This window comes from Podarcis tiliguerta (assembly GCF_965153285.1).
Source record: "Podarcis tiliguerta genome assembly, chromosome: 3".
NCBI classification, from domain to species: Eukaryota; Metazoa; Chordata; class Lepidosauria; order Squamata; family Lacertidae; genus Podarcis; species Podarcis tiliguerta.
Window position 1 is genome coordinate 57,044,743 of NC_139536.1, and position 25,197 is coordinate 57,069,939.

The 25,197-nt window shown below is 42.5% G+C and overlaps 2 protein-coding genes and 1 long non-coding RNA gene across 7 annotated transcripts in view; 1 reads left to right on the plus strand and 2 right to left on the minus strand.

The window, feature by feature from the left end:
* Positions 1 to 13,731, minus strand: part of GRM1 (glutamate metabotropic receptor 1) — a 183,802-nt gene extending 170,071 nt beyond the window's left edge. For 3 of the 4 annotated variants that reach the window (XM_083434795.1, XM_083434799.1, XM_083434798.1), the window contains exons 1-2: positions 12,801 to 13,731; positions 10 to 156 (exon numbers count right to left, since the gene is read on the minus strand). The gene's annotated coding sequence lies outside the window, so the exon portion shown is untranslated. Of the gene's footprint in view, positions 1 to 9; positions 173 to 12,800 lie in introns of those variants that run through there. The other variant, XM_083434796.1, reaches the window with a different exon arrangement.
* A 34-nt stretch (positions 13,732 to 13,765) lies between these two features.
* On the minus strand, positions 13,766 to 19,873 carry LOC310675036. Its single transcript, XR_014509864.1, has 3 exons — positions 19,258 to 19,873; positions 18,700 to 18,939; positions 13,766 to 14,210 (listed from the first exon to the last, which is right to left on the minus strand). It is a non-coding gene; the product is annotated as an uncharacterized lncRNA (long non-coding RNA).
* Positions 19,874 to 19,949: 76 nt separating this feature from the next.
* Positions 19,950 to 25,197, plus strand: part of SHPRH (SNF2 histone linker PHD RING helicase) — a 42,020-nt gene continuing 36,772 nt past the window's right edge. For both annotated transcript variants that reach the window (XM_083434728.1, XM_083434729.1), the window contains exons 1-3: positions 19,950 to 20,195; positions 23,061 to 23,728; positions 24,904 to 25,033. In XM_083434728.1, the coding sequence (XP_083290854.1) occupies positions 23,090 to 23,728; positions 24,904 to 25,033 (769 nt within the window). In that variant the 5' untranslated portion in view covers positions 19,950 to 20,195; positions 23,061 to 23,089. The remainder of the gene's footprint in view (positions 20,196 to 23,060; positions 23,729 to 24,903; positions 25,034 to 25,197) is intronic.

The following is a 25,197-nucleotide window of genomic DNA, read 5'->3' on the forward strand; positions in this document are numbered from 1 at the left end:
AAGACCTACCTGAATCCGAATCGGTGAGGCTGGTCGTTCCTTTCCGTGTCCGAGGCGTTCATTGCCAGTTCTCCTGTTCACATTTCCCTTTGCCACAGTCTGGTACAGGCGAATCGAAGGAGATGGGCTGTACGCGACTGCCCTCTTTCTTCAACGCTGTTTTACCGCATGAAGGAGGGAAAGGGGAGGGGTGTGTGGAAACAGGTCATTCCAGGCTCATCTATTATCTCATGCATAAAGATCAGTCATTCTTTCCCCTTCTTCAACCAGCTCTCAGCCCCCCTCCCTTTCCATATATAAGCATATATATGTTGGTTTGAACTGTATTTCAATGCCTTAAATTCGTTACTTCCCAGTCACACAAGCAAGTATAAGAAACAGGAGAGAGACTGGTTTCAGAGGTATAGACAGACATGCACATTTGCATCCTGCTGTGAAGATTTCTAACACTGCATTTGAAGATTTAATTTTCCAATTACTATTGCATTAAAACCCTACCAGAACAAAGCAAAATCCCATGAATTGTCTAGAATGGAATTTTTTTCCAGCTGAATCTAAAGCTTGCATGCTAAGAGGCATGTAAGATTAAAATAATACCAGGCTGAAAAAGGCAATTGACCCGCTTGCTACACAGACTGAATTAAAGGACTCTAGTGTTTTAGTTTATTATATGAAAGTTAAAGTTAGAATAAGACCCCACTGGGAATGCTAGACGCTTTCAGGGCTGATAGTTGCCCTACTTCTGAAAAGGCAAAGACACCTTGTGCAAAGAGACGACTGCAAAAATCCAAGGACCATTTTTTGTGGGCTTATTTGCCATGGTTTTCTACCTGTATGATCTCTGTTACCTTTGCACAGTTCATTTATGTGTTACATTGTGTTTACATTAGTTCCAGTATTATTTTTTAAAAAACAAAACCTGTGGACATGTGAGCTTTATGATATGTTTTCGGTAAAAAAGGATAATCTTCCTTCTGCCTGAAGGACACCCAAGGTAATGTGCATCCCATAGAAACCAACTCAACAATTAAAACAATGGGATTTAAAGTAACTGATGAAAGATCATGGCTAAAATAGCTGCATAACCATTTGCAATGCAAGGAAATGTGTTTTTAAAATCCATTCTAAGTCTAAATCTCATCACTGATGTGGCCTGACATCTCTTACTGAGAATCAGACTCCAAAGCTGTAATGCCACCTGTGGGAGCCTTCTTGCCTCAAGCCCCACAGTGTCATTTCAGGAAGGAAGCCTAGTGTAAGGTCTCACCAGCTTATTTCAGAGAACAGGGTTCGTATGTGAGAAGACATTCCCAGAGGTAAGATCAAATTCATTGATGAAATCAAGAGAGACCATGAAGCTACAACAGGGGACAGTGAATCAATCTTTTGCAGAACCAACACATGAATGGTGGCTTATGAGTTAATTGTTTCCCACATAATGGGATTAAGATGTATCTGGCTAGAGTTTCAGATTGGTTTGTGCTTTATCTTTGGAAACTTATTTTAAGAGAGGGAAATTCTCCCCTGAGGAAAAAGTGAGAGTTGCTTAATAAAAGCAATGAAGAAATCCAGGATTTTAGTACGCACGTGATTGGACAGCTATGCTCCCCTCTCAAACAAATGTTAGCAGCAAAGGCGAGAATTTCTGTCTTTGACTATGAAGTCAAACATCTCTAGTCAATGAGGTGGAAATAATCTAGTATTTTTAATCTCTTTTTGAAATTTGTTGTTGTTGTTGTCATACAGTACCTGTGTTGTTTTAAAATACATATATTGCAGGTAGGTCAATCACACACATACATCTTATGCTTTTGACCTCAGCATTCCATAGGTTCTGGAAGTTCTCAGCTCATAGAAGCTCACACCTACACATCTATAGACATATGGAGTCACCTGAGTAGGTAAAAGTCATACCATAGCAACATACTTCTGAGTGGCCTTATTTGACTTCTAAACTGACAGGCATGCAACAACCCAATTTTAATACCCAGTGAAGGATGCTTTCTAGAACATCCATGATTTGCAGAACAACAAAAGCACCTTTAACACTTGAGGGGATAAGCTTCTGCTCCTTAGGAGGATGGCTCAGGAGCCATAGGATGCTGCTAACATACCCCATTTCACCAACTTGGACAGGATACCCATTTGATCTACACAGCTTCAATTCTGAGTCCTGTCTCATCCCTCCACTCCCTGCTAAAAGTGGGATCACCTCCCTCACACACAGCTTGATAACACTCCAAGACCACGACGTAGTTTTTACAGAGCCAAATATGGATAGTTGTTTCCCATCTTCACAATAGACTGAACCATTTTGCTGAGATTGAGAGGCAGAACTGCCAGATCAACTATTACTTAGAAACAATCTGGTGTTTCTGGGATATGGCCAATCTGCATTACTAACTCAATTCCAAAGGAATGCATCAGATATATCTGTGAACGTATAAAAGTATTATAATAAACTGCAGTATGCCTAGAGCATGTAGACTCCTGGAAGTCCAGCAAAACTCATGAGGATGAGCAGCAGGTTTAAGATTATAATGGGAACCTCTAGCATGATTTGGAGAGAGATGAATATCCTTAAGGCAAAACAAGTAAGAGTTATTGTAGCTTCCTCCAGAAAGATTATTGATAAATAGAAGTTTTAAAACACTTCTCCGCAGCAATACAGGAAGGCTGAATGACCTCACATATTATCTTCAACTGAAATATAAATTCCATGATGTTATTTCATTAGCATAATGAATTCCATATACCCTTTTTAAAGTAAGCAAATCACACAGACTTCCCCAGAGATTCAGCCAATAGGGAGTTTTCATCTCATGGTGGTTTCAAGCATCTTCAAATGTGAAATATATCTTAATGCATAATCCGGCACCTTGAGACACATTGTGTGTTTTCAATGCTCTTCAGGGGCTTTAGTCTCTCTCAAGCAATGCATAGTTTATGTTCATCCGGATGTACTACCTCGTGAATTGCCTGCATTTGTCACAGTATTTTATCCATACCTGTATCTATATGCCAGCCCATGAGTGTGAAGGACTAGATGTGGTAGAGGTTCAATCCAGATTAAACAGAAATTGTTGATGATTCGTGTTTGAGTTTGCAGTCTGTCTTGGATAGAGTTGAGATTCCTGTGAAAGATCAGGTACTTAGCTTGGGAGTATTCCTTGATGCATTGCTGTTGGATAGGCAGGTAGCATCGGTTGTGAACAGTGCCTTGTCCCATCTTTGACTAATTTGCCAACTAAGAACTTTCCTTGCCACAGTCATTCATGCACTAGTGAAAGGGAAGCCAATGTGGTACCTTCTAGGTGTATGCAGAAGGGTCATAGCTCTGTAGTAGAGCATCTGCCAGGCACACAGGTCCCACCTTGAATTTCCAGAATGACTATTGACCATGCTGCCACTAGTTAGTGTAAAAAAAAATACTGGGCCAGTTTGACTGTTAATCTGACTTGGTTTGAGGCAGATTATTATGTTCTGTTGTTGGACTCCAACTCCCATCAGCCCCTGGCAGCATGGTCAATAGTCAGGGATGATGGGAGTTGGAGTCCAACGACATCCAGAGGGAACTATATTGGTACTGATGTACTCTCATCCTCTACACTGGATTACTGGATTACTGTGTGGGACTACCCTTGAAAAGTGTTCAGAAACTGCATTTGGGACAAAATGCTGCAGCCAGGTTGCTGACAGGTGCTAGCATTTTGATTCCAATTTGCCCATTCTGAGATGTGTCTCCTGTGGTTCATTTAATGAATGTGACAGAATCCTGAGCTTCTTTCAAAACCCAAGTTACTTTCATCATTAAGGGTAATTTCACTTTAAACCAAGAGCCTGGTGTGGATGATATTCTGCCCTGGGCATATGAGACTATGCAAAGGGCTGCCAATTTGAGAATCACAACTAATATATGCTGTATGCTACTAAGCTTTACTGCTAAGTGCAGAGGTAGCCCAACAAACCCTGAAGATACGATGCTCTGAAATGAACACAGAACTCGATGAGTTATTGGAAGCCGTGCGAGCATTTTAAAATAAGGCTGCAGTTCTAATAATGCCACTGAAATTGATTAAATTCTCCATGTGTAAGGAGGGTGTGGAAGTTTGCCACAGGTTTCATTTAATATATTTGCATTAATGACAATAAGAGGGGTGGCTAAGCCACAGCCCTCTAGCTGTTGCTGAAGTACAACTCCCATCATCTCTGACCATTGGCCATGCTGACTAGGGCTGATATAAGTTGTAGTTCAGCAGCAACTGGAGGATCACAGGTGGTGCATTCCACACAGCCTGTTATCTTTTTTTACAAATATTGGCGCTGGCAGTCTGGAGAAGGTGCAATAAAGCTCATGGATAAAGCTGGCAGCCAAGCGAATTAGTGCATAGCTGGGCTGACAGGTGGGTGGATTGGGAGCTGAAAGCCAGCAAAGCCTGTAGGGAGAGTCTGAAGAAAGCTTGATTTTTACCCAAAGGATGGGTTGTCAAAGCAGAATCAGAGGCTTTTTAAAGTGCCATTTGGAATCAACATTGGCCCCTTATGTCACCTTACCTCTGCTGACTAAATATCTACAGAACTGCCTTCTGGCCATTAGCAATGATGGCACTCAAGCGGCAACAGAGATCAGGCCAGCCACTCTCTCTTCTGGCAACCTGCCATGAAATATATCTGGGACTAGTTATCAAAGTCCCTCGTTCCATATTGTTGACATCGAACAACAAAACCCCATTTGCTGCAAAAGTTAGGACTTATTCCCTTTCCTATCCCCAACCAATGAGTAGCTTTAGGACAGAAGAGAATGCCTGCATCAAATATTTAGCAGCTGCTCTTTGCACCCCTCAGTATCCTGCCATATCTAGTTTTTCATTTCTATATATTGCACAAATGTATCTTAGCAGAATCACAAAAGTCAGAAAGGGTCATCCAATTTCCCTACATTCCCTACAGGTGCGCAGCCTGGGAGTCATTTTGGACTCACAGCTGTCCATGGAGGCAGAGGTTAAATCCGTGTCCAGGGCAGCTGTGTACCAGCTCCATCTGGTACGTAGGCTGAGACCCTATCTGCCCGCGGACTGCCTCGCCAGAGTGGTGCATGCTCTGGTTATCTCCCGCTTGGACTACTGCAATTCGCTCTACGTGGGGCTACCTTGAAGGTGACCCGGAAACTACAACTAATCCAGAATGCAGCAGCCAGACTGGTGACTGGGAGCAGCCGCCAAGACCATATAACCCCGGTCTTGAAAGACCTACATTGGCTCCCAGTATGTTTCCGAGCACAATTCAAAGTGTTGGTGCTGACCTTTAAAGCCCTAAACGGCCTCGGTCCAGTATACCTGAAGGAGCGTCTCTACCCCCATCGCTCTACCCGGACACTGAGGTCCAGCACCGAGAGCCTTCTGGCGGTTCCCTCACTGCGAGAAGCCATGTTACAGGGAACCATAGAATCATAGAATCATAGAATCATAGAGTTGGAAGAGACCACAAGGGTCATCGAGTCCAACCCCCTGCCAAGCAGGAAACACCATCAGAGCACTCCTGACATATGGTTGTCAAGCCTCTGCTTAAAGACCTCCAAAGAAGGAGACTCCACCACACTCCTTGGCAGCAAATTCCACTGTCGAACAGCTCTTACTGTCAGGAAGTTCTTCCTAATGTTTAGGTGGAATCTTCTTTCTTGTAGTTTGTATCCATTGCTCCGTGTCCGCTTCTCTGGAGCAGCAGAAAACAACCTTTCTCCCTCCTCTATGTGACATCCTTTTATATATTTGAACATGGCTATCATATCACCCCTTAACCTCCTCTTCTCCAGGCTAAACATGCCCAGCTCCCTTAGCCGATCCTCATAAGGCATTGTTTCCAGGCCTTTGACCATTTTGGTTGCCCTCCTCTGTACACGTTCTAGTTTGTCAGTGTCCTTCTTGAACTGTGGTGCCCAGAACTGGACACAGTACTCCAGGTGAGGTCTGACCAGAGCAGAATACAGTGGCACTATAACTTCCCTTGATCTAGATGCTATACTCCTATTGATGCAGCCCAGAATTGCATTGGCTTTTTTAGCTGCCGCGTCACACTGTTGGCTCATGTTAAGTTTGTGGTCAACCAAGACTCCTAGATCCTTTTCACATGTACTGCTCTCAAGCCAGGTGTCACCCATCTTGTATTTGTGCCTCTCATTTTTTTTGCCCAAGTGCAATACTTTACATTTCTCCCTGTTAAAATTCATCTTGTTTGTTTTGGCCCAGTTCTCTAATCTGTCAAGGTCGTTTTGAAGTGTGATCCTGTCTTCTGGGGTGTTAGCCACCCCTCCCAGTTTGGTGTCATCTGCAAATTTGATCAGGATGCCCTTGAGTCCATCATCCAAGTCGTTGATAAAGATGTTGAATAAGACCGGGCCCAAGACAGAACCCTGTGGCACCCCACTAGTCACTCTTCTCCAGGATGAAGAGGAACCATTGATGAGCACCCTTTGGGTCCGGTCAGTCAGCCAGTTACAAATCCACTGAGTGGTAGCATAGTCAAGACCGCATTTTACCAGCTTCTTTACAAGAATATCATGGGGCACCTTGTCAAATGCCTTGCTGAAATCAAGGTAGACTACATCCACTGCGTTCCCTTCATCTACCAGGCTTGTAATTCTGTCAAAAAATGAGATCAGGTTAGTCTGACATGACTTATTTTTCAGAAATCCATGCTGACTATTGGTGATCACAGCATTCCTTTCTAGGTGCTCACAGATTGTTTGCTTAATGATCTGCTCCAGAATCTTCCCTGGTATTGATGTCAGACTGACTGGGCGGTAATTATTTGGGTCCTCTCTTTTCCCCTTTTTGAAAATAGGGACAACATTTGCCCTCCTCCAGTCTGCCGGGACTTCGCCTGTTCTCCAGGAATTCTCAAAGATGACTGCCAGTGGTTCTGAGATCACATCTGCCAGTTCTTTTAATACTCTTGGATGCAGTTCATCTGGCCCTGGAGACTTGAATACATCTAAACTAGCCAAGTATTCTTGTACTATCTCCTTAGTTATTCTGGGCTGTGTTTCCTCTGCTGAATCATTTCCTCCAAATTCTTCAGGTCGGGCATTGTTTTCTTTATCGGAGAAGACTGAGGCAAAGAAGGCATTGAGGAGTTCAGCCCTTTCTGTGTCCCCTGTTTGCATTTCACCATCTTCTCCTCTGAGAGACCCCACTGTTTCTTTGTTCTTCCTTTTGCTACGAACATACCCATAGAAGCCTTTTTTGTTGCTTTTAACCTCTCTAGCAAGCCTGAGTTCATTCTGTGCTTTAGCTTTTCTGACTTTGTGTCTACACGTGCTGGCTATTTGTTTGAATTCCTCTTTGGTGGTTTCCCCCCTTTTCCATTTTTTGTACACATCCTTTTTTAATCTTAACTCAGTTAAAAGTTCTTTAGATAGCCACCCTGGCTTCTTTAGGCACCTTCCATGTTTCCGTCTCATTGGTATTGCCTGAAGTTGTGCTTTTACTATCTCCCTCTTAACAAACTCCCAGCCATCATGAACTCCCTTTCCTTTTAGTATTACTGTCCATGGGATCTCACCCAGCACTTCCCTAAGTTTTATGAAGTCGGCTTTCTTAAAGTCAAGAAATTGAGTCCTAGTATGCTTGGCTGCTCCTTTCCGTTGTATAGTAAACTTCAGAAGAGCATGATCACTTGCGCCTAATGATCCTTCCACTTCTACCCCATTAACCAGGTCATCGACATTGGTTAGGACCAGATCTAAAATGGCTGTTCCTCTTGTTGCTTCTCCCACTTTCTGGACAATGAAGTTGTCTGCAAGGCCAGTGAGGAATCTGTTTGACCTTATGCTCTTGGCTGAGTTTGACCTCCAACAAATATCTGGGTAATTGAAGTCCCCCATTACTACTATCTCCCTTCCTTTTGCATGCTTGGCCATCTGTTCCAGGAAGGCATCATCTATGTCCTCCGTTTGGCTTGGGGATCTATAGTAAACTCCCACAATGAGGTCACTATTATTCTTCTCTCCCTTAATTTTGACCCAAATGCTCTCACTTTGGCTTTGAGGTTCTAAATCTTGGATCTCTTCACAGGTATACACATCCCTGACATATAACGCCACTCCTCCTCCTTTCTTGTCTGGTCTGTTTCTCTGAAATAGATTGTATCCCTCCATTTTTACATTCCAATCGTGGGACTTATCCCACCAGGTTTCAGTGATGCCTATTATGTCATATTTAGTTTGCTGTACCAAGAGCTCAAGCTCATCTTGTTTATTTCCCATGCTTTGTGCATTAGTGTACAGACATTGAAGTCCATTAGTCATTCCCCCGTGTCTCTTATTTAAGGATTTTTTCCTCCCACCACTAGGTCTGCTTGCTGTTTGCTCCATTTGGTCTATGACATTTGGATGATCATCTTCATCAATTAATAGACTCCTACCTTCAGGAGCACTGTCTCCCTCCCCCACATTAGTCAGTTTAAAGCCCTCCTGATGAGGTTTCTGAGTTTTTTGGCAAAAACATTCCTCCCAACCGTTGTGAGGTGCAGCCCATCGCTTGCCAGAAGTCCATCCTCAAGAAACTGCAGTCCATGATCTAAGAATCCAAACCGTTCCTGTTTACACCATTTGCGAAGCCAGCTGTTTACTTCCACTATTTTCCTCTCTCTCCCTGGGCCACGTCGTTCAACTGGGAGAACAGATGAGATGACGATTTGTGCATTTAATTGCTTCAATTTCCTGCCCAGAGCCTCGTAGTCTCTTTTGATCTTCTGGAGGCTATTGCTTGCAGTGTCATTGGTTCCCACATGAACCAAGAGGAAGGGGTATTTGTCAGTGGGTTTTATGATTCCTGGCAGTCGTTCAGTTACATCTTGGATCTTAGCCCCGGGGAGACAGCACACTTCCCGAGACATCTTGTCAGGCCCACAGATCACTGCTTCTGTTCCCCTCAGTAGGGAATCCCCTATCACCACTACACGCCTTCTCTTAGGTTTGGTCAGGGTTCTTCCGTGAGCGGTCCGTTCCAAGGTCGCCTGCACATTCCCTGAGGACTGACTTTGCTGCTCATCTTCATATACGCGATCGACTGTAATGAGGGAGAGATCCTCAAATGGAGTCTGCTCTTCGTCTTCCATGCTAGGGGAGAGGACCTCAAAGCGATTGTGTATTTCTAGACAATCAGAGCGAACCCTGGGCCTCCTACTTCTTTGAGTCACGTTTCTCCACATATCGGGAGGCAGAGGGCCTTCTCGGTAGTGGCGCCCTCCCTGTGGAACGCCCTCCCACCAGATGTCAAAGAGAACAACAACTACCAGACTTTTAGAAGACATCTGAAGGCAGCCCTGTTTAGGGAAGCTTTTAATGTTTTATGTATCACAGTATTTTAATATTCTTTTGGAAGCCGCCCAGAGTGGCTGGGGAAACCCAGCCAGATGGGCGGGCTATAAATAATAAATTATTACTATTATTATTATTATTATTATTATTATTACCCTACCCTATTGTCTCCTACAATTTAAAAAGGCTTATGTTGTTGTTGTTTAAGTGCTGATTTAAAAGGCAAAACAAACAAAATAAAATATTGGGAATTTAGAAAGGGTTATGAGAAAAAAGCACATTGACATGTTGGAATTGTGACTGATATGAACAGCATAACCCCATTAAAAGTCCTTCATCTTCACTTGTGGAATGTACCTCGACCCTCTAACATAACTCCACTCTGAGCTTAATATGGAAAAGTCTCAGATAGGTCTGTCTTGGGTCATATGTGAACTGAACACCAACTTCCTTGGGAGTTCTGGCTAATCATGGACCATGCAATCATGCGCCACCTCCTGAAGCACCTTGCTCTGCTCACAAATCATTGACTTAGATCCTAAGGTTGCAACCCTAATGATGTCTACTCAGAAAGAAGTGCTCTTTAAATTAAAGGGGCTTATTTGCAGGTAAGTGGGATTTGGACAGCAGCCTAAGCAAGCTTCTGCAGGTGGGAGTGTCATGTGAGTGGAATTCTGATCACGAGACTCTCTCACTAATGGAAGTGGAGAAGTGACTTTCAGTAACCTCCCTTTTCCCCTTGCCAATCTGCCGCAGAGAGTTATGAATGGTGCTCCAGAGCAGCATTGCGCAGCTGCTGGGGAAAGGAGAGATGAGCAAAGAAAATGTCATACCACCCCATACTCTGCTAGATACCAGCTCCCTCCATGAATGTAAGCAGCCCTTTCATTAGCAGAGGACTAGTTAAGATCCAAGTTTGGTAGCTAAAGGGAGGGTTTTTCAATGCACACTTAAATCTTAGGGTCATAGTGTTCTTACAATATCCAACAGAGAGAAGCTTGGATAGATAAGGCTGGTTGGCTCACACTGGTAGAGCTTAGATCACAGCAATCTTGAAGGTGCACAAGATAACACTAGTTTTTTATGAGGTAGAAGAGAACCACATACTTGAATTAATGTGCCTATGCAAAAATGTCCCTTATTTGTAAAGCTAAGGCATTAGAGGGAAAGCTAGACTGGAAGCCTTCTGCCTGATATATATTAGTCTTACATATAATGGGAAGCTTGAGTGTGGAAATGCATTCAACCAAGCAACCCCCCTCCCTTGCATTTTCAGGGGGTATGTAAGGTTTGTACTGCATCCCCTTGGTAACAACATGTTTAATACATAAATAGATGCCTGTAGGCTGGAAAATGGGGAAAACAAACAAATATTTGAACTGGCTCAAATATCCCCTCGATTCACCCATATTGTTATTTGTACAATGGTGAAGTAGAAGAAGAAGAAGAAGAGTTTGGATTTGATATCCCACCTTTCACTCCCTTTAAGGAGTCTCAAAGCGGCTAACATTCTCCTTTCCCTTCCTCCCCCACAACAAACACTCTGCGAGGTGAGTGGGGCTAAGAGACTTCAGAGAAGTGTGACTAGCCCAAGGTCACCCAGCAGCTGCATGTGGAGGAGCAGAGACGCAAACCCGGTTCCCCAGATTACAATACTACCACTCTCAACCACTACACCACACTGGCTAGGAGAGGAGCTAGATGGAGGAAAGAAATTACACAGGACATCCTTGATGGCAGAAGGGGAGAAGTCGGTCACAACTTGCTTTATTCTAGCTTAGCAGTAGCAAGGCAGGCAGGGCACGAAAACAATGGTTGGGTCTGCTAAAACCTTTTATCAAGTCATACTGTTGGTCTCCTTACTTCAGTATTGTCTACTCTGACTGGCAGTGGCTCTCCAGGCCAGGTACCAGGCAGGAGAATGTCTCAACCCTACTTGGAGATGCCAAGTCTCTCTAGGTCTGGAGAAGTTGTCTCTCTAGATCTGTCCAACTCCTCCCTTAAGAACTTAACCAGGTCTTGATTGTGGGATTCCCATAGGCATCTGGTTGGCCAAACTAAATGAGACACTGGTCTGATCCAGCAGGACTCTTTTTATACTCTTAACCTGACCAACTCAGCAAAGGAGGAGATCAGTCTCCCCAAGTCAAAGCCAAAACAGGCCACTAATGGCCTGCCACTACTAGTGCAGAGATACTTCTGTCCTCCCTGTATCCTATCACACAGCACAAAGCAAGTCCACTAAAGAAAGCAAGGATCCAGCATTTCCTAAATGATATATCCCATCTGCTGAGAAATCAAAGTCATATTCCTTTCTTTAACTAATCTTGCTAAATAAATTCTTGGTAATCTGCAGTCATCACAATCAAGACAGGCTCGTGAGTTTGTGTTGGTGGGTGACACATCTGTCCACATGTTGCCACCCAGGGGCTGCTCTGTTAAGATCCCCTTTCCAAGGCCGTGACAGTAAATTATATCAGACATTCAAGTGCAGACCATCCAGTACTCCCATTATTTTTGAAAAATGAGGTTGCGAAAGTCTAAGGCACCTCATTCAATCTTGAGCAGCATAACAAATAAAGCAGAGCTGCTCTATTTGTAACCTGGTAGCCCAGTTTGGAAAATAAATTAAAGTTTTGATTAAATCAATGTGTTTTAGATATGCATTTAAAATATGAGCCTTCAGAAAGTTCACAGTATGAAAAAGCGGGAGAGAACCCTGTGCTTCCTTGGTTCATTTTGTTTAGTGGTCATTAATACGGTAATTGCCTTATGAATACAACTGAAATAGCTACACTTTTCAAATTGCAAAGCACTTATTATTGGAGAAAACTGTGTCTCATTTCCTTGCACTGAGGAAAATGTACTGTACCTATGTTTGTTTGTTTTTGAGAATTCTCCAGTATTTTTGGAGAGGTTTTATTTTTTTTTAAAGCCAATATTTAAAGAAATAGTGGGGTTTTGTTTTTAGTAACTTCATCTTTCTCTTGGTATTTTGTAGGGCTGTTACCTCTCTTCATGACTATTTGAGAAATTGAACCCCAGCTTTTAAAATTTACCTGTTAAGATTACATCAGATATTATGGGAATACAAAGAAAGCTAGAACTTAAAATAACAAACTATCTAACTGTACATGAAAAATTCGTGTATAGTTTTATGATCACCCCCCACTTTTTTCCCTTGCGGCTGATCTGCTATGAGGCAGTATCCTGTTTTACTCACTGACATTGGCCCTCATGACATTTGACTACCTAAAAGGAATATTAATGTATACTTTATACTGGGGCTTCATTAGACCATACATTTCTTGCATTAACTATAGCAGTTTAGGTCGTTTTCTTCCAGCAGCAATTCAACAAAATAGTATCCTCTCATATCACATTTAATCTCTATTGTTTGATGTTCACTCATAGACTCGCTGATTCAGTGGCATTCAAAACAGTTTGCTTATTTATTTAACCATATTTTTAACCTACCCACCTCTTTTTCAGGCAATTATTCTCTCCCAAAGCAGCTTGCATCAATTTAAAAGAGTAGAGGAGCACTGCCATCAGGCACACAAAGACCCACAAGGGAAAAGAAGTGGATGGAAAAGCAGAGAACTGGAACATCAACTCCTTAAGGCCAGACTGAAGCAGTGGGCCATAACCAGGCATTTATAGTCACCTGTTTATAGTCATCAATTTATAGTTGATCTTCGCTGGCCAGTGTTCTTGCTTGGATAGCAGTTGATGGCTCTCAATGGATGGAGCCAGAACGTCCTCTCATTTTGCTTCTGCAATACTAAAGCAGACTGGAAGTTGGAGCGGAGTGTTCTTTCTGGCATGGAGGAGAAAGCAAGCTCCTTCTGTGGCCAGCAGATGGGGCCAGGCTGGCCACCCCCTTGCCACAAGGTTCTTCCTAGGAGCCTCCCAGTGGCCTTTGGTGCCTCTTACACTGAATATAATCTTCCATCTACAATTGTCTGAAGCACCAAACAGAAGCTTTAAAACATACCTAAATAAATCATTTCAATCCCATCCAGACTTGTGATGTTTTCATGTCATGCAGACATGATGTTTTCATGTCATGTTCCTGAAAGAGAATCACAGGGTGGTGCTGCGGAGGAAGTGTTTTGGACATTAACACAGAATGCACAGTGCTGTGTTGACAGCAGAAGAGAAACTCAGTCTGTTCACATTTTTATTGTACATGAAAAATATGTTAAGACACCTGTGTGGTGCCTGTACAGAGCCGAAGAGAATTTTTTTGAGAGAAAACGGATTTAGTACCACAGTGGAGATGGAAAATATGAGCTTAGCTAACTCGCACAGTGTTTTTATGCATTTAAGATTAATTATGGGCACAACCCATACATAGCATCAGTGTGGTGTGGTGTCATGCTAGGATGGGAGAAGTCAGTTCATATTATTAGTATTGTTTTATACACACACACACACACACACACACACATCACCCTTATTATGTGTATTTTATATACCACCCTTCGATGAAAGAGCACAAAGTAGTTTAAAACACAGAACACAAATGTCAATACATAACATAATATCTGTACAATATAAAAATCAAAATGGTTACAATTGTCATAAAAAATACGTAATGGAATATATATATTTTTAAAAAAGATAAAATACAAATACTCATAACAGCAACAGCACAAACGAAAAGGAAGGAGAACATCATCAGCCAGGTATCTAAAATACAAAAATAGTGCACAAATTCACAATTGTCTCTCTGTCCAAAGTAGCTCTTAATCCCAGCCCCACACAGAAAACGACAGACACTCTGAGCTTTCACCTGGGAGCTTTCCTTTTCTCTCCCAGTTTCTCACCCTGGGAGATGTTCACACTGTTTCTCACTGAGGGTCCTTCACTGAGGTCAAGCAGAAATCTGCCAATTCAAAGTCAGACAAAGCAGAGGCAGTTAAGTACAGATAAGCAATATCAGGCAAAGGCAGATAAGGGGTCAAGGCTAAGGCAGTTAGCACCTTGGACAGCTCCACGTCACATAGATTGGAAGTTTGACAAGACGGCCTTGAATGCTGCTCCAACAACCAGCAAAGTCAGATTTAGCCTTAACTGGACAGCAGCTTCCACTGAGTAGCCAGCCTCGCCCCTGGTGGTTGGAATCTTGTTTGGGAGCCATTGACTCTGGCAGCTCAGAGCAGCCCATGATTCTTCTATGATCTCTGAGCTGTCACCCTTAGAGTCTGAGAAAGGCAGTGCGACCTCTTGGGACTGGAGAAGTGCAGGCATCACCTGCTCCTCTGGTGATGTAACACCTGAGGAGACAGGAACAACCAAGACTGGTTCTGAGGGAAATCCTCCTCACAGTCGAAGGTATCCCCTGTATCCACAGTCTCAGTCCCTGAGAAACCCTGAGTCACATGACACCATAACATTTTTGACTCATTTAGCAAGTAAGTTTAGGAAGTTGAAGAAGTTTGTTTTAGTGTTCAGGGATAGGTGGAGGTGAGGAGGAAATTGATCATTGTCCAGAGAAACCACCATTAAGGGACAATTATCTAGCCTGGTTTATGCAGCAGAATTCAGTGGTAAAACTCTGGGGTAATAGAATGGACTGTACCACTTCAAAATGCAGGTGAAGGTATCATTTTTTAAAAAATATAAAGGAACATTTAAAAATGGTATCTTCATTCGCAATCTGAAGCAGACCCTCTCTGTCTCTGGGGTATTCTCAACTGACAGCTAGCAGAATAATATACTACACCCTCCTTAGGGTGTTTCCAAATTGGCAGCTACTGGAATAATATATTGCTCCCTTCACAACAGTGACATGTATACTGAGCAGTCACGGACTCCAGAGAATTTAAATTGGCTTTGCAGCCACATTTTCAGGGGTATAAAATGCTTTCCTGCGGCACTTTATGGACTGGCTTAGTATTTCAGTTATCTAAAGCCAAAATGCTCTTGAGCATAAAACACACACACTGCTTAAGAGATAGTTAACTCTTCACCTAATGAAATCATGATTGCTATTTCAGAAATGAAATAGGACCACTTAATTAGATATAAGGCCTTCCTTTAAAGTACTCTTTCTTTTTCACTTAGCTCAAAGTGAATTAATTTTTAAACCAAAACTTTCAGACTGAAGGATGGAATTTTTATCCCAATCGTAATAGCACCATTATGGGGTTCAAATATTCATAGGAATCACTTCCGGTGCTGCCGCCATGGTGAACAGCGGATCCCACGATTGCGGATGTCAGCCATGCAGTTAATTAAGGATAATCTGGGAGTAAAATCCTGGGCCCATTTGGATCGCCATGTGTGTAGCCTCTCTGCATGCATATACTGGTTACACAGAGAGCTTCTTCTCACACATGTAGGATATGCGGGTGGTGAGGATGGAGCCACTGGGTGTGTTGACATCAGGCCTATGTTGTCTACAAGGTCCTCACATGTTCTTTTAATGTTTATCTGAACCCCCCTATTGTCATAGCATATGGCATTTCACCAGCATTAAAAGACAAATTAGTAGCTAGGGACACAGGTGGCGCTGTGGGTTAAACCACAGAGCCTAGGGGCCACTAGAGGCGCATCAGAAGATGGCTGACAATAACATCTCTCCGACCCACACGAGGTAATTTGGAGGCTGTGATGGGAGTAAATAGCCTCCCTACCCCCCTAGGATTGGGGGGGGGGATGCCCTTGCCTGCTGTGCCCTATACCACCCCCGAATTTGTGGGGATGGGGGCACTAGGCACAATGCCCTCCTGTGGGATTTTGGAGCTCCTGGATGCCATCTCTGATCTGCGCCACTAGCTGCAAGAACTTCAAAAGAAACAATTTGGATGAAGCGAATGCACATATTTCAAGAAAGGAGAGGGAGTAAAGACTGCTAACAGAAGAGATCTCTGATAAAACAAGACGAGTCGGAGGAACAAGTATAAATCATGAGAAGATACACCAAGACTCGGTATGGCAAAGGGATTGATGGGGGAGGAGGGGGAACTTTCCTTTCTTTCCTTTATGTGATTAAACAAGAATACCCCCCCCCAAGTCAGAAATGTCTTTTAAGGACTTAAGCTGTGGATTTAAGGCTGTGTGGAGATAAACTTTCGAACCAAAGCATGTTTTAAGAAGAGCGTGGTATGTATAAGGGCTTTGGAATGACGCAGTTAAAAATACCGTCGCCATATTGGGAAGTTCTGTCGGAGGACTTAAGTCTGGGAGGAGAAATAGAGAAATAGAGCTGTTTTTATATTGTGGGTGAAACTCCTCAGAGGGACTTAAGAACGACAGTTCTGTAATTAATGATGGAAAGAGCGATGTTATCTATGAAGGCGATGATATATGGAAACCATCTTGATTTGAGGATTGGAAGAACGGAAAAATTCACACAGGATTATTATTGGTGTTTATCAGCTTAAGGGGACTATCAGAAGAGATCATAAAGAAAAAAGAGAAAATATATGAACAAGATGTGATGTGGAAACAGCAAGATAAGACTGGATAGAATTATGAACTTTGTTTGGACTGATTTGGACATTAACGCAGTAGCAAGAAGATGATCAGAATCCCCCTTCGGATCTTGAAATATGGGTCCCCTCAACAAAATTTAAAATTCGGCTTTGTAATTCAGAATTTATGTGATGTGATTTGATTTGATTGGCCGGTTAATAAAAATTATTTTTTTAAAAAAAAAAAACCCACAGAGCCTAGGACTTGCCAATCAGAAGGTCGGCGGTTCAAATCCCCGCGACGGGGTGAGCTCCCGTTGCTCGGTCCCTGCTCCTGCCAACCTAGCAATTCGAAAGCACATCAAAGTGCAAGTAGATAAATAGGTACCACTCCGGCGGGATGGTAAACGGTGTTTCTGTGCGCTGCTCTGGTTCGCCAGAAGCGGCTTAGTTATGCTGGCCACATGACCCGGAAGCTGTACGCCGGCTCCCTCGGCCAATAAAGCAAGATGAGTCCTGCAACCCCAGAGTCGGTCACGACTGGACCTAATGGTCAGGGGTCCCTTTACCTTTAAGACAGAGCTATTGCCTGTCAGCAGCTACCACAGTGAAATTCTGTATTAATAACATTATGCAAAGACATTTCAAACAAGGGATAGAAATTCAGTGTAGCATGGGCACATGTGTTGATTGTCTGTGTATCTGAAAGAATGTTGGCCTCTGTTCATCACAGAGTCAACTACCAGTGAAATCCTCTATACAAGGGATAGGAAATTTATGGTCTTCTAGATGTTGTTGTACTACAATTCACATCATCCCTGACCACTGGCCATATTGTCTGGGGCTGATGGGAGTTGGAGTCCAATAACATCTGGATGGTGACAGGTTCCTCACCCCTGTATACTTTGAAATATTTATATATAATGAGATGGGTCCTGAAAAGCCACAAAGCAGACATGCCCTACCACCCTACCAAGTTTAGCTCCATCAGTGTATATTACTCTGTGTTATCATAGCAATACACCCACCTTTAGGGTCATCTTGAAAAGCCTTAAGTGTCCCACTAAGTAACATTGCCCCAAATAATCTGGATCTTTCACTCTCAGACCAGCCATACAGGATCATTACTTAGTGTAAAAGAACATTATGAACATTGCCGGAAATCCTCTGTGATGTCTGGCGTGTTAGTATACAACATAAACAATTAAACTGGAGGAAGGAAATGAAGGTGTAAAATCCTCTGGAGGTAATTTCCCCACTGGGTTATATAAAGTTGATCTCTTCACTGATCTGAAACTTAAGTACAGCAACTTTGTGCTTGAACAGTTTTATAGTCTGCTGTAGTAAAACATCTCATTTATGCTGGGCTATGTTCTTGTCGGCAAATCTTCACAAGCTTTTGCACACTTTAATTAAATAATTATCGCCATATCCCTGTGAGCCTTGAAAGGTGTCAAAGCTGTCCTACTGAAGCAGACAGGTAGATGTTATTAAACGCCTTCTTTTGGGGGGGGGGGACCGAGTGTGTTGGGTCACTGCAGTTATGTAGCGTCAACATTAACTAGCTGTATTTGTCTTCTAATCTTTCATTAAGGTGTTGTTTTAAAAAAGAAATTATTAAAAGTTGAATTCAACTTGTAAAATTAATGGTTCCTATTCAGTAACTGCAGAAAGGGTTGTAGCTTAGCAACAGAGCTTCTGGTTTGTATGCCAGAAACCCAAGATTCCCTACCATTTCCAAGTAAAACTGGGAATATTCCCTGTCTGAACCTTTGGACAGTTACTGCCAGTAAGTGCAGATCAGAGGGGGTTAACATCTGGCCCTTCGGATATTGTTGGACTCCATCAGCCCCAGCCAGCATGGCCAATGGCCAGGGATGAGGCAGACAATACTGAGCGAGATGGACCAATGGTTTGACTCAGTATAAGGCTATGTTCCTAACTAGTGAAACTTACTGAATGCAGCAAGGTGGTCATAGTACTTGTGACATCATGTCCACCTGCAACCCCACTGTAACATTCCTGCAATGTTCCCTTGATGTTCTACCAAGGTCGCATTTGCACGGACACTTTACTACTGGAACTTCTCCTAGATCTGCTGCTGGATGTGCATCTACTTGTGATAATCCATCATCTTCCATTTTGCTCTGTATCCAGTGCATGCGGCACTGCTTCCATTCCACTGCAGTTTCAGTTCTGCAAGAACATTATTCAGCTTGTTGTGATGATACCACATGACTGACAGGTAGGCACCAGCAAGGATGGGCAAGAGAGAAGAGGCAGGAGCTCGCCTGCCTGCTTCCCTGCCATCCTCAAACTTCCACCCCCCTCCTTTCTAGGTTCAGGGCAGCAGCAGCAGCCATTGCCTCCTTGGGATCGCTCAGCCAGGGATGGTTTCTGCTGCTTCCCTTTGTTTGCTTGGCCTTTCTCTTTGGGTGGTGCAGCAGCAAGGATTTGGCTCAGCAGTAGGGAGCCAGAAACAGTCAAAAGGAAGAGCTATTTCTGCCAGCTGACCTGTTTTCTCTTCCTCTTATGAACCAAGGTGGACAAACTTCTGGCTTGTTGGATCCATTTTGCTGTGGAACCCCAATTTTATTTATTTATTTCTATGTTTCATAAAGTTTCTATATAGATTCATTGCTGCTGTTGTTTTTTAAAAAAATCCTAAACATTTCCCAAACCAAATAATAAAAAAAATTTGGTAAGAACAATTAAGACAATTAAACCACTAATAATATAAAAGCACACAAGCATTCTAGATGCATGGGTATGCTCCCCTAAACAAAAACGTCTTTAGCAGCAGGTGCCAAAAAGAGTACAGTGAAGGCACCTGGCTGGCTTCAACAGGCAAGGAGCTCCACAGTGTTCGCCACACTACAGGATCTTTAAAAACTTCCATCTAACTTATGTCGAAACGACAGGGGTTGGGTTTTTGTAATTTTAAAATAAGGCTCAAGACCTTCGCAGAACCTCAAGACCAACCAACACGCCCCAAACTAATCCTGGTTAAACCCACCACTGCAACCTAATCTGGGTGGACCGGGTCCTACAGCAGCTGTTCCGCAACCGTCTTCGTTTGTCCTCCCCGCAGAAACACGGAACACGCCGGGTTGGAAAAAAGAAGGCACCGCGCACGCGCACATTCGCCAGCGCTTCCCTGCCGTTGTTGGGGGGGGGGCAGGAGCGTGCTAGCGCGAGAGGGGCAGTGGGCGGGGCCTCCGCGTCACTCTCGGCTTCCGGCGGGTGAACTTTGAGGGGAGAATCTTGTTGTTGTTTAGCTTTCCCCTCCCCCAACCTCCCCTTCGCTTTTTCTTCCTCTTCCTGGTTCAAGGATGGTCGCTGCTCTCCTTGGAGCTGCTCAGGAGCTCGTTTCTTCTGCCAGCCTCGCCGCCGCCGGGCCCAGAAGGGGAAGCCGGGGAGGAGCCCCAAGGAGCTGATTCCAACCCTCTCAGGTGCGTCAGGCTGAGGAGAAGCAGCGGGTGGGAGGTTGCAGTTAGTGGCTTCGCCCCCACCTGCCGCTTACACACTTGCACACACATGTGTGTGTTTACAGTTTTATATATAGAGGGAGAGACAGCTGCTTCGTTGGTCTATGACGTGCAATAGGCCTTAATGTGGGGGGGGGGGGATTGTTACCGGCGCCTTGGCCTTGTTGGTATCCCTATTATCTGCATATTCTTATAATATGCACAATATAATGAATAATTCTCTTGCGGTTTTGTATCTCACTCCCCCCCCCAACAGCCCCTCTATAATTGTTGGGAGGAGCACGCTAATCTTCTCTCTCCTTCAAAAACCAAAAAATCATTTTCTGGTATGTCATGTGCATGTACAGCCAGAGCTTATTATATTCGTGATTTATCTGTTGGAAACAATCGTAGAATATTCGTAGCATCTTTGTTTATAAGCATACAGTGAGGTGGAAGAAGGGGAATACCCCACTGTCATTGCCCAGTGTCTACTCCACTTGGTAGCATAATTTACACAGTTTAGTAAGGAATCCAGATTACATGGTTTTGAATGTGCGCATATGGATTCTTTGCCCATTTTACTTCCTGTCAGCTGATGCGGATTAAATGTCCTGAGTAACAGATGGGTCCCAGAGTTCTTGGTCACCTGTAGATAATATAATGCAAATATGTATCAAGTTTGGTTTGTATCTGTGGCATAACTTCTTTGATTGAGGTAGATGTATTAATTATGGCTTTCATTTGTTAAGTGCAAATATGGTTGATAGTATATGCAACAAAGAGTCTTGTGGCACTATAAAGACCATCAAATTTATTATGGTGGTCTAGAGTCAAGTTTTTTGGTTTCATGATTGTAGTCTATAAATGTTTGTGCTGTAATTAATTTATTAATCTTTTAAGGTGCCATAAGGCTTTTGGTGTGTTTTGCTCCAAGAGCTACCCCTTTGGAATCGGTTTGATTGTGTGGCTGATTTCCTCCTTGAGACAAAATGTCATGTGTCGGTACCAACATTAATAGGCCTTTCATGAAGATTTAAAAATACTGCCTGCATCCCTCATCTCTGCCTCCATCCCTCATCTGTCCAAATATTTTAGCTTTAAGGCAGTGAGGGTGTGTTGTAGTATAAGGTGGCATAAGGCACATTCTGAATGGCTGCCCAGATAGAAGCTTTCTGAGGAACAGAGTTGTGGTTTTTTAAGTTGTTAATCAGCAGGTATTCATATGCCTGGCCCTTGTTGTCATATTAACTTGGTCATTAAAGCAAGTCTCTCATTTTCATAGAATCTTAGAGTTGGAAGGGACCCAAGGGTCATCTAGTCCAACCCCCTATGGTGCAGGAATCTCAGCTAAAGCATCTATGACAGATGGCCATCCAACCTCTGTTTAAAAACCTCCAAGGAAGGCAAGTCCACCACCTCTCGTGGGAGTCTGTTCCACTGCTGAACAGCTCTTACTGTCAGAAAGCTTTTCCAGATGTTTAGTCAGAATCTCCTTTCTTGCAGCCTGAAGACATTGGTTTGAGTTCTACCCTCCAGAGCAGGAGAAAACAAGCATGCTCCCTCCTCCATATGACAGCCCTTAATATATTTGAAGATGGCTATCATATCTCCTCTCAGTCTCCTCTTTTCCTGGCTAAATATACCCAGGTCCTTCAAGCGCTCCTCATAAGACCTACTTTCCAGACCCTTGATCATCTTGGTTGCCCTCCTCTGCACACATTCCAGCTTGTCAACATCCTTCTTAAACTGTGGTGCCCAGAATTGGACACCGTATTCCAAGTGTGGTCTGACTAAGGCACAAAAGAGTGGTACTATTGCTTCCCTTGATCTGGACACTATATTTCTGTTGATGCAGCCTAGAATAGCATTAGCTTTTTTTGCTGCTGCATCACATTTTTGACTCATGTTTAGTTAGCGGTCCACCAAGACCCCTAGATCCTTTTCTCATGCACTGCTAGTAAGCTTGGTGTCCCCCATCCTATATTTGTGTATCTAGATCTTCATGCCTAAGTACAGAACCTTACATTTGTTCCTACCTATTGAAATTCATTTTTTTAGCTTGCGCCCAGTTCTCCAATCTGTTAAAGTCATTTTGAGTTCTGATTCTGCGGCATTAGCTACCCCTCCCAGTTTGTTGTCATCTGCAAATTTGATCAGCACCCCCTCAATTCCTTCATCCAAGTTGAACAATAATGGGCCCAGGACAGAACCCTGTGGCACCCCACTTGTCGCTTTTTCCAGGATGACGAGGAACCAATAATGAGTACTTCTTGGGATTTAAACTATATATTGGGTGCATGGTCTCCATCCATTTGCAATCACATGCCTATTTTTAAATAACACCATTTCATAATTAAATAGGCTTATGTGTCGAGATGAAGGGTACAGATCCACTGGTGAATTCACCCTTTAGAAATGGTAATGTTTTGAATTATATTTAGAATTAGAAAACAAATTTGGAGGGAGGAATATTTAGCTTGTGAAAATATTGCTGTTGTAAGCAAAACTGATTAAGATATATTTACTTTTTACTCAGGACTTACATTTTAGATGTGTCCGTTTATATAATTTTGACAAGTTTTTGTGGCTCCTTCACATGCTACTATTTATCATTCTTGCCTTGAAACCATTTGCAGCTAGAGATTAAACCACAGTTTCTGATCAAACCCCAGAATATTCTTTTGTGGGTCGGTGAGAGACAGAGAGAGGAGATGGGACACAGCATTCATTCTCTGTTCAATAAACTATGGATTGTTACCTATACATTTGAATCAGGCCTTTATTGTTAATAAACCAAAGTCTACTAATCCATGCAGAAATGTAAATGGATGTCAATCTGTATTACAGAGATTAAACACTGCTAGTGAAACATAAAAATGAGTGGCCGTCGAAAGCGTGCTCCTCCATCGAGGATGAATGATGAGAAAAAGAAGCAGCTCTGCTGGAATATGCATGATGACCGTAAAAATGAAGTGATAGATTTGGATGCAGTGGAGGAAGGCCAACCTCTTGCAGGCACAAGCTCATCTTTTACAACACACGTTGTTATAAATGATGATAGCACTGATGAAGTTTCGACGCTCAAAGTAAACAACCTAAAATCATTGAGCTTTTCAACCATTTTGGATGAAGCAGAAGATTCCTGCCATCTCTTGAATTCTATATCCATACAGCTAAATATTCTGATATTTCCTTATATTTCTGATTCTAACTGGAAAACCTTGCTTGGAGAGTTCATTCTGCAACCTCTTCCTGGTCAACAACTAAGTGAGAATGTCCATAAAAAGAGTTTTACATTGATGAGAGCAGAACCTAGTGATCATTTGCGTATCTGTATTCATGCAAAGAACGTTGAGAAGGTGGATGAGAGGGAAGAATCATTACAAAACACTTACCAAGAAGACGTGTTAGTTGAATCATCTTTAAATAATGAAATGTTAGAAGACTTGATGTGGCTGCAAAAGAAGAGAGTAATTGTACTTTGTCAAAGATCCGGAGATGGCCAGTGCTTAAAGGTACTTGATTTACGTAATTAATAAGACTTCCTAATTGCTAAGAATAAGCCATTTATTTCGTACTTGGAATTAACATATTACGTGAACATCTGGCAGCACCTTAATATAATTCAAAGAGTACCCTTTCTGTTTGATTTTCAGAGAATTGTCTCTATTTACATTAACAACACTGTCATGCATATTTATTCAGAATTAAATTCCATTGAGTTCATTATGCACATAATCCTAAATATGTGTAGGATTGCAATGTAACATTGGTCCAATAAATATTAAAAGTTAGCCAAATGCTTGCCTGCAACATGAACATTATAGGTAGTTTTTTTGGTAAGATTTAGTTTAGTATATCCTAGGATCCAGGAAGCTGTAGTTTACTCATACCATGGAATGTTATCTGAGCCACTTGGGGTCAAATATAACATTATAATCAGGATTACATGTAGAATCCCCAATTTGTGCTTGACTAAGGCTTACATCTGATGGACTTTGGGCTCCCACAGAGAGCTTTGACATTTCACACGTGAAGGTTTATGTTATTAGGGAAGTTGGATTATTTTCAGACTGCTAAATGTCACTTATTTGCACTGTCTGCTATCTAGCTTCTGGGCATAATTCAAACAGCAGTTGGCTGAAGGATGTATTGGTTACAGTTTTTGACTAAGAACTGGGAGACCAGGGTTCTAGCCATGAAGCTCACTAGGGGACCTTGGGCCAGTCAATGTCTCTCAGCCTAGCCTACCTCACAGGGTTGTTGTAAGAATAAAATGGAGAGATGGAGATCCATGTGTGCCACTGAGCTTCTTGGAGGAAATGCGGGATATAAAAGCAAGCAAGCAAGCAAAAAATAAAATAAGGCATCTGGGGATTGGGTAGACTGTTTTTCCTTGTTGCTTTGATTCATGGCTGTGCTTACGGGAAAATTATTATAATGGAAAATCTAATAATGGATCTCCCACATACATATAATTTGGTCCTTCAGCCAAGGGTGGTCATCTATGAACTCTGCAATTCTAGCCATGTTTACTTGGAAGTAAGTCCTATTAAATTCAGTGGGGGTTGCTCATGGGTAAGCAAGTTTAGAATTCCAGTTTAGTCACCAGTAAGCTTATGATATTTTTCTCACTTTTTTTCTCCTTTTCTTACATGTTCCAAAATTCATCTAAAAACTACATTCACAGGTTGGAATGTATCTTCTTGAAGTTGGCTTAAGCAAGCTAGAATTCCTTAGTGATGGTGGTGGCAGAATAAAAAAAGCTAATCAACTTATTCAAAAACTGATGGAAAAATTCTACCACTTCATAATTCCAGGTAATCTTATTTGATAATATTGACACATATTGGTTATACCATTAAAACATATATATATGAGTTTTGAGGAAAATGTTCTTATCTTGGTGTTACATTTAGGTGACCTTAATTTATCTTCTAAATTCTGTTTCTGGAGTAAAGAAGGTTTTAGCTTCCCTTAATGT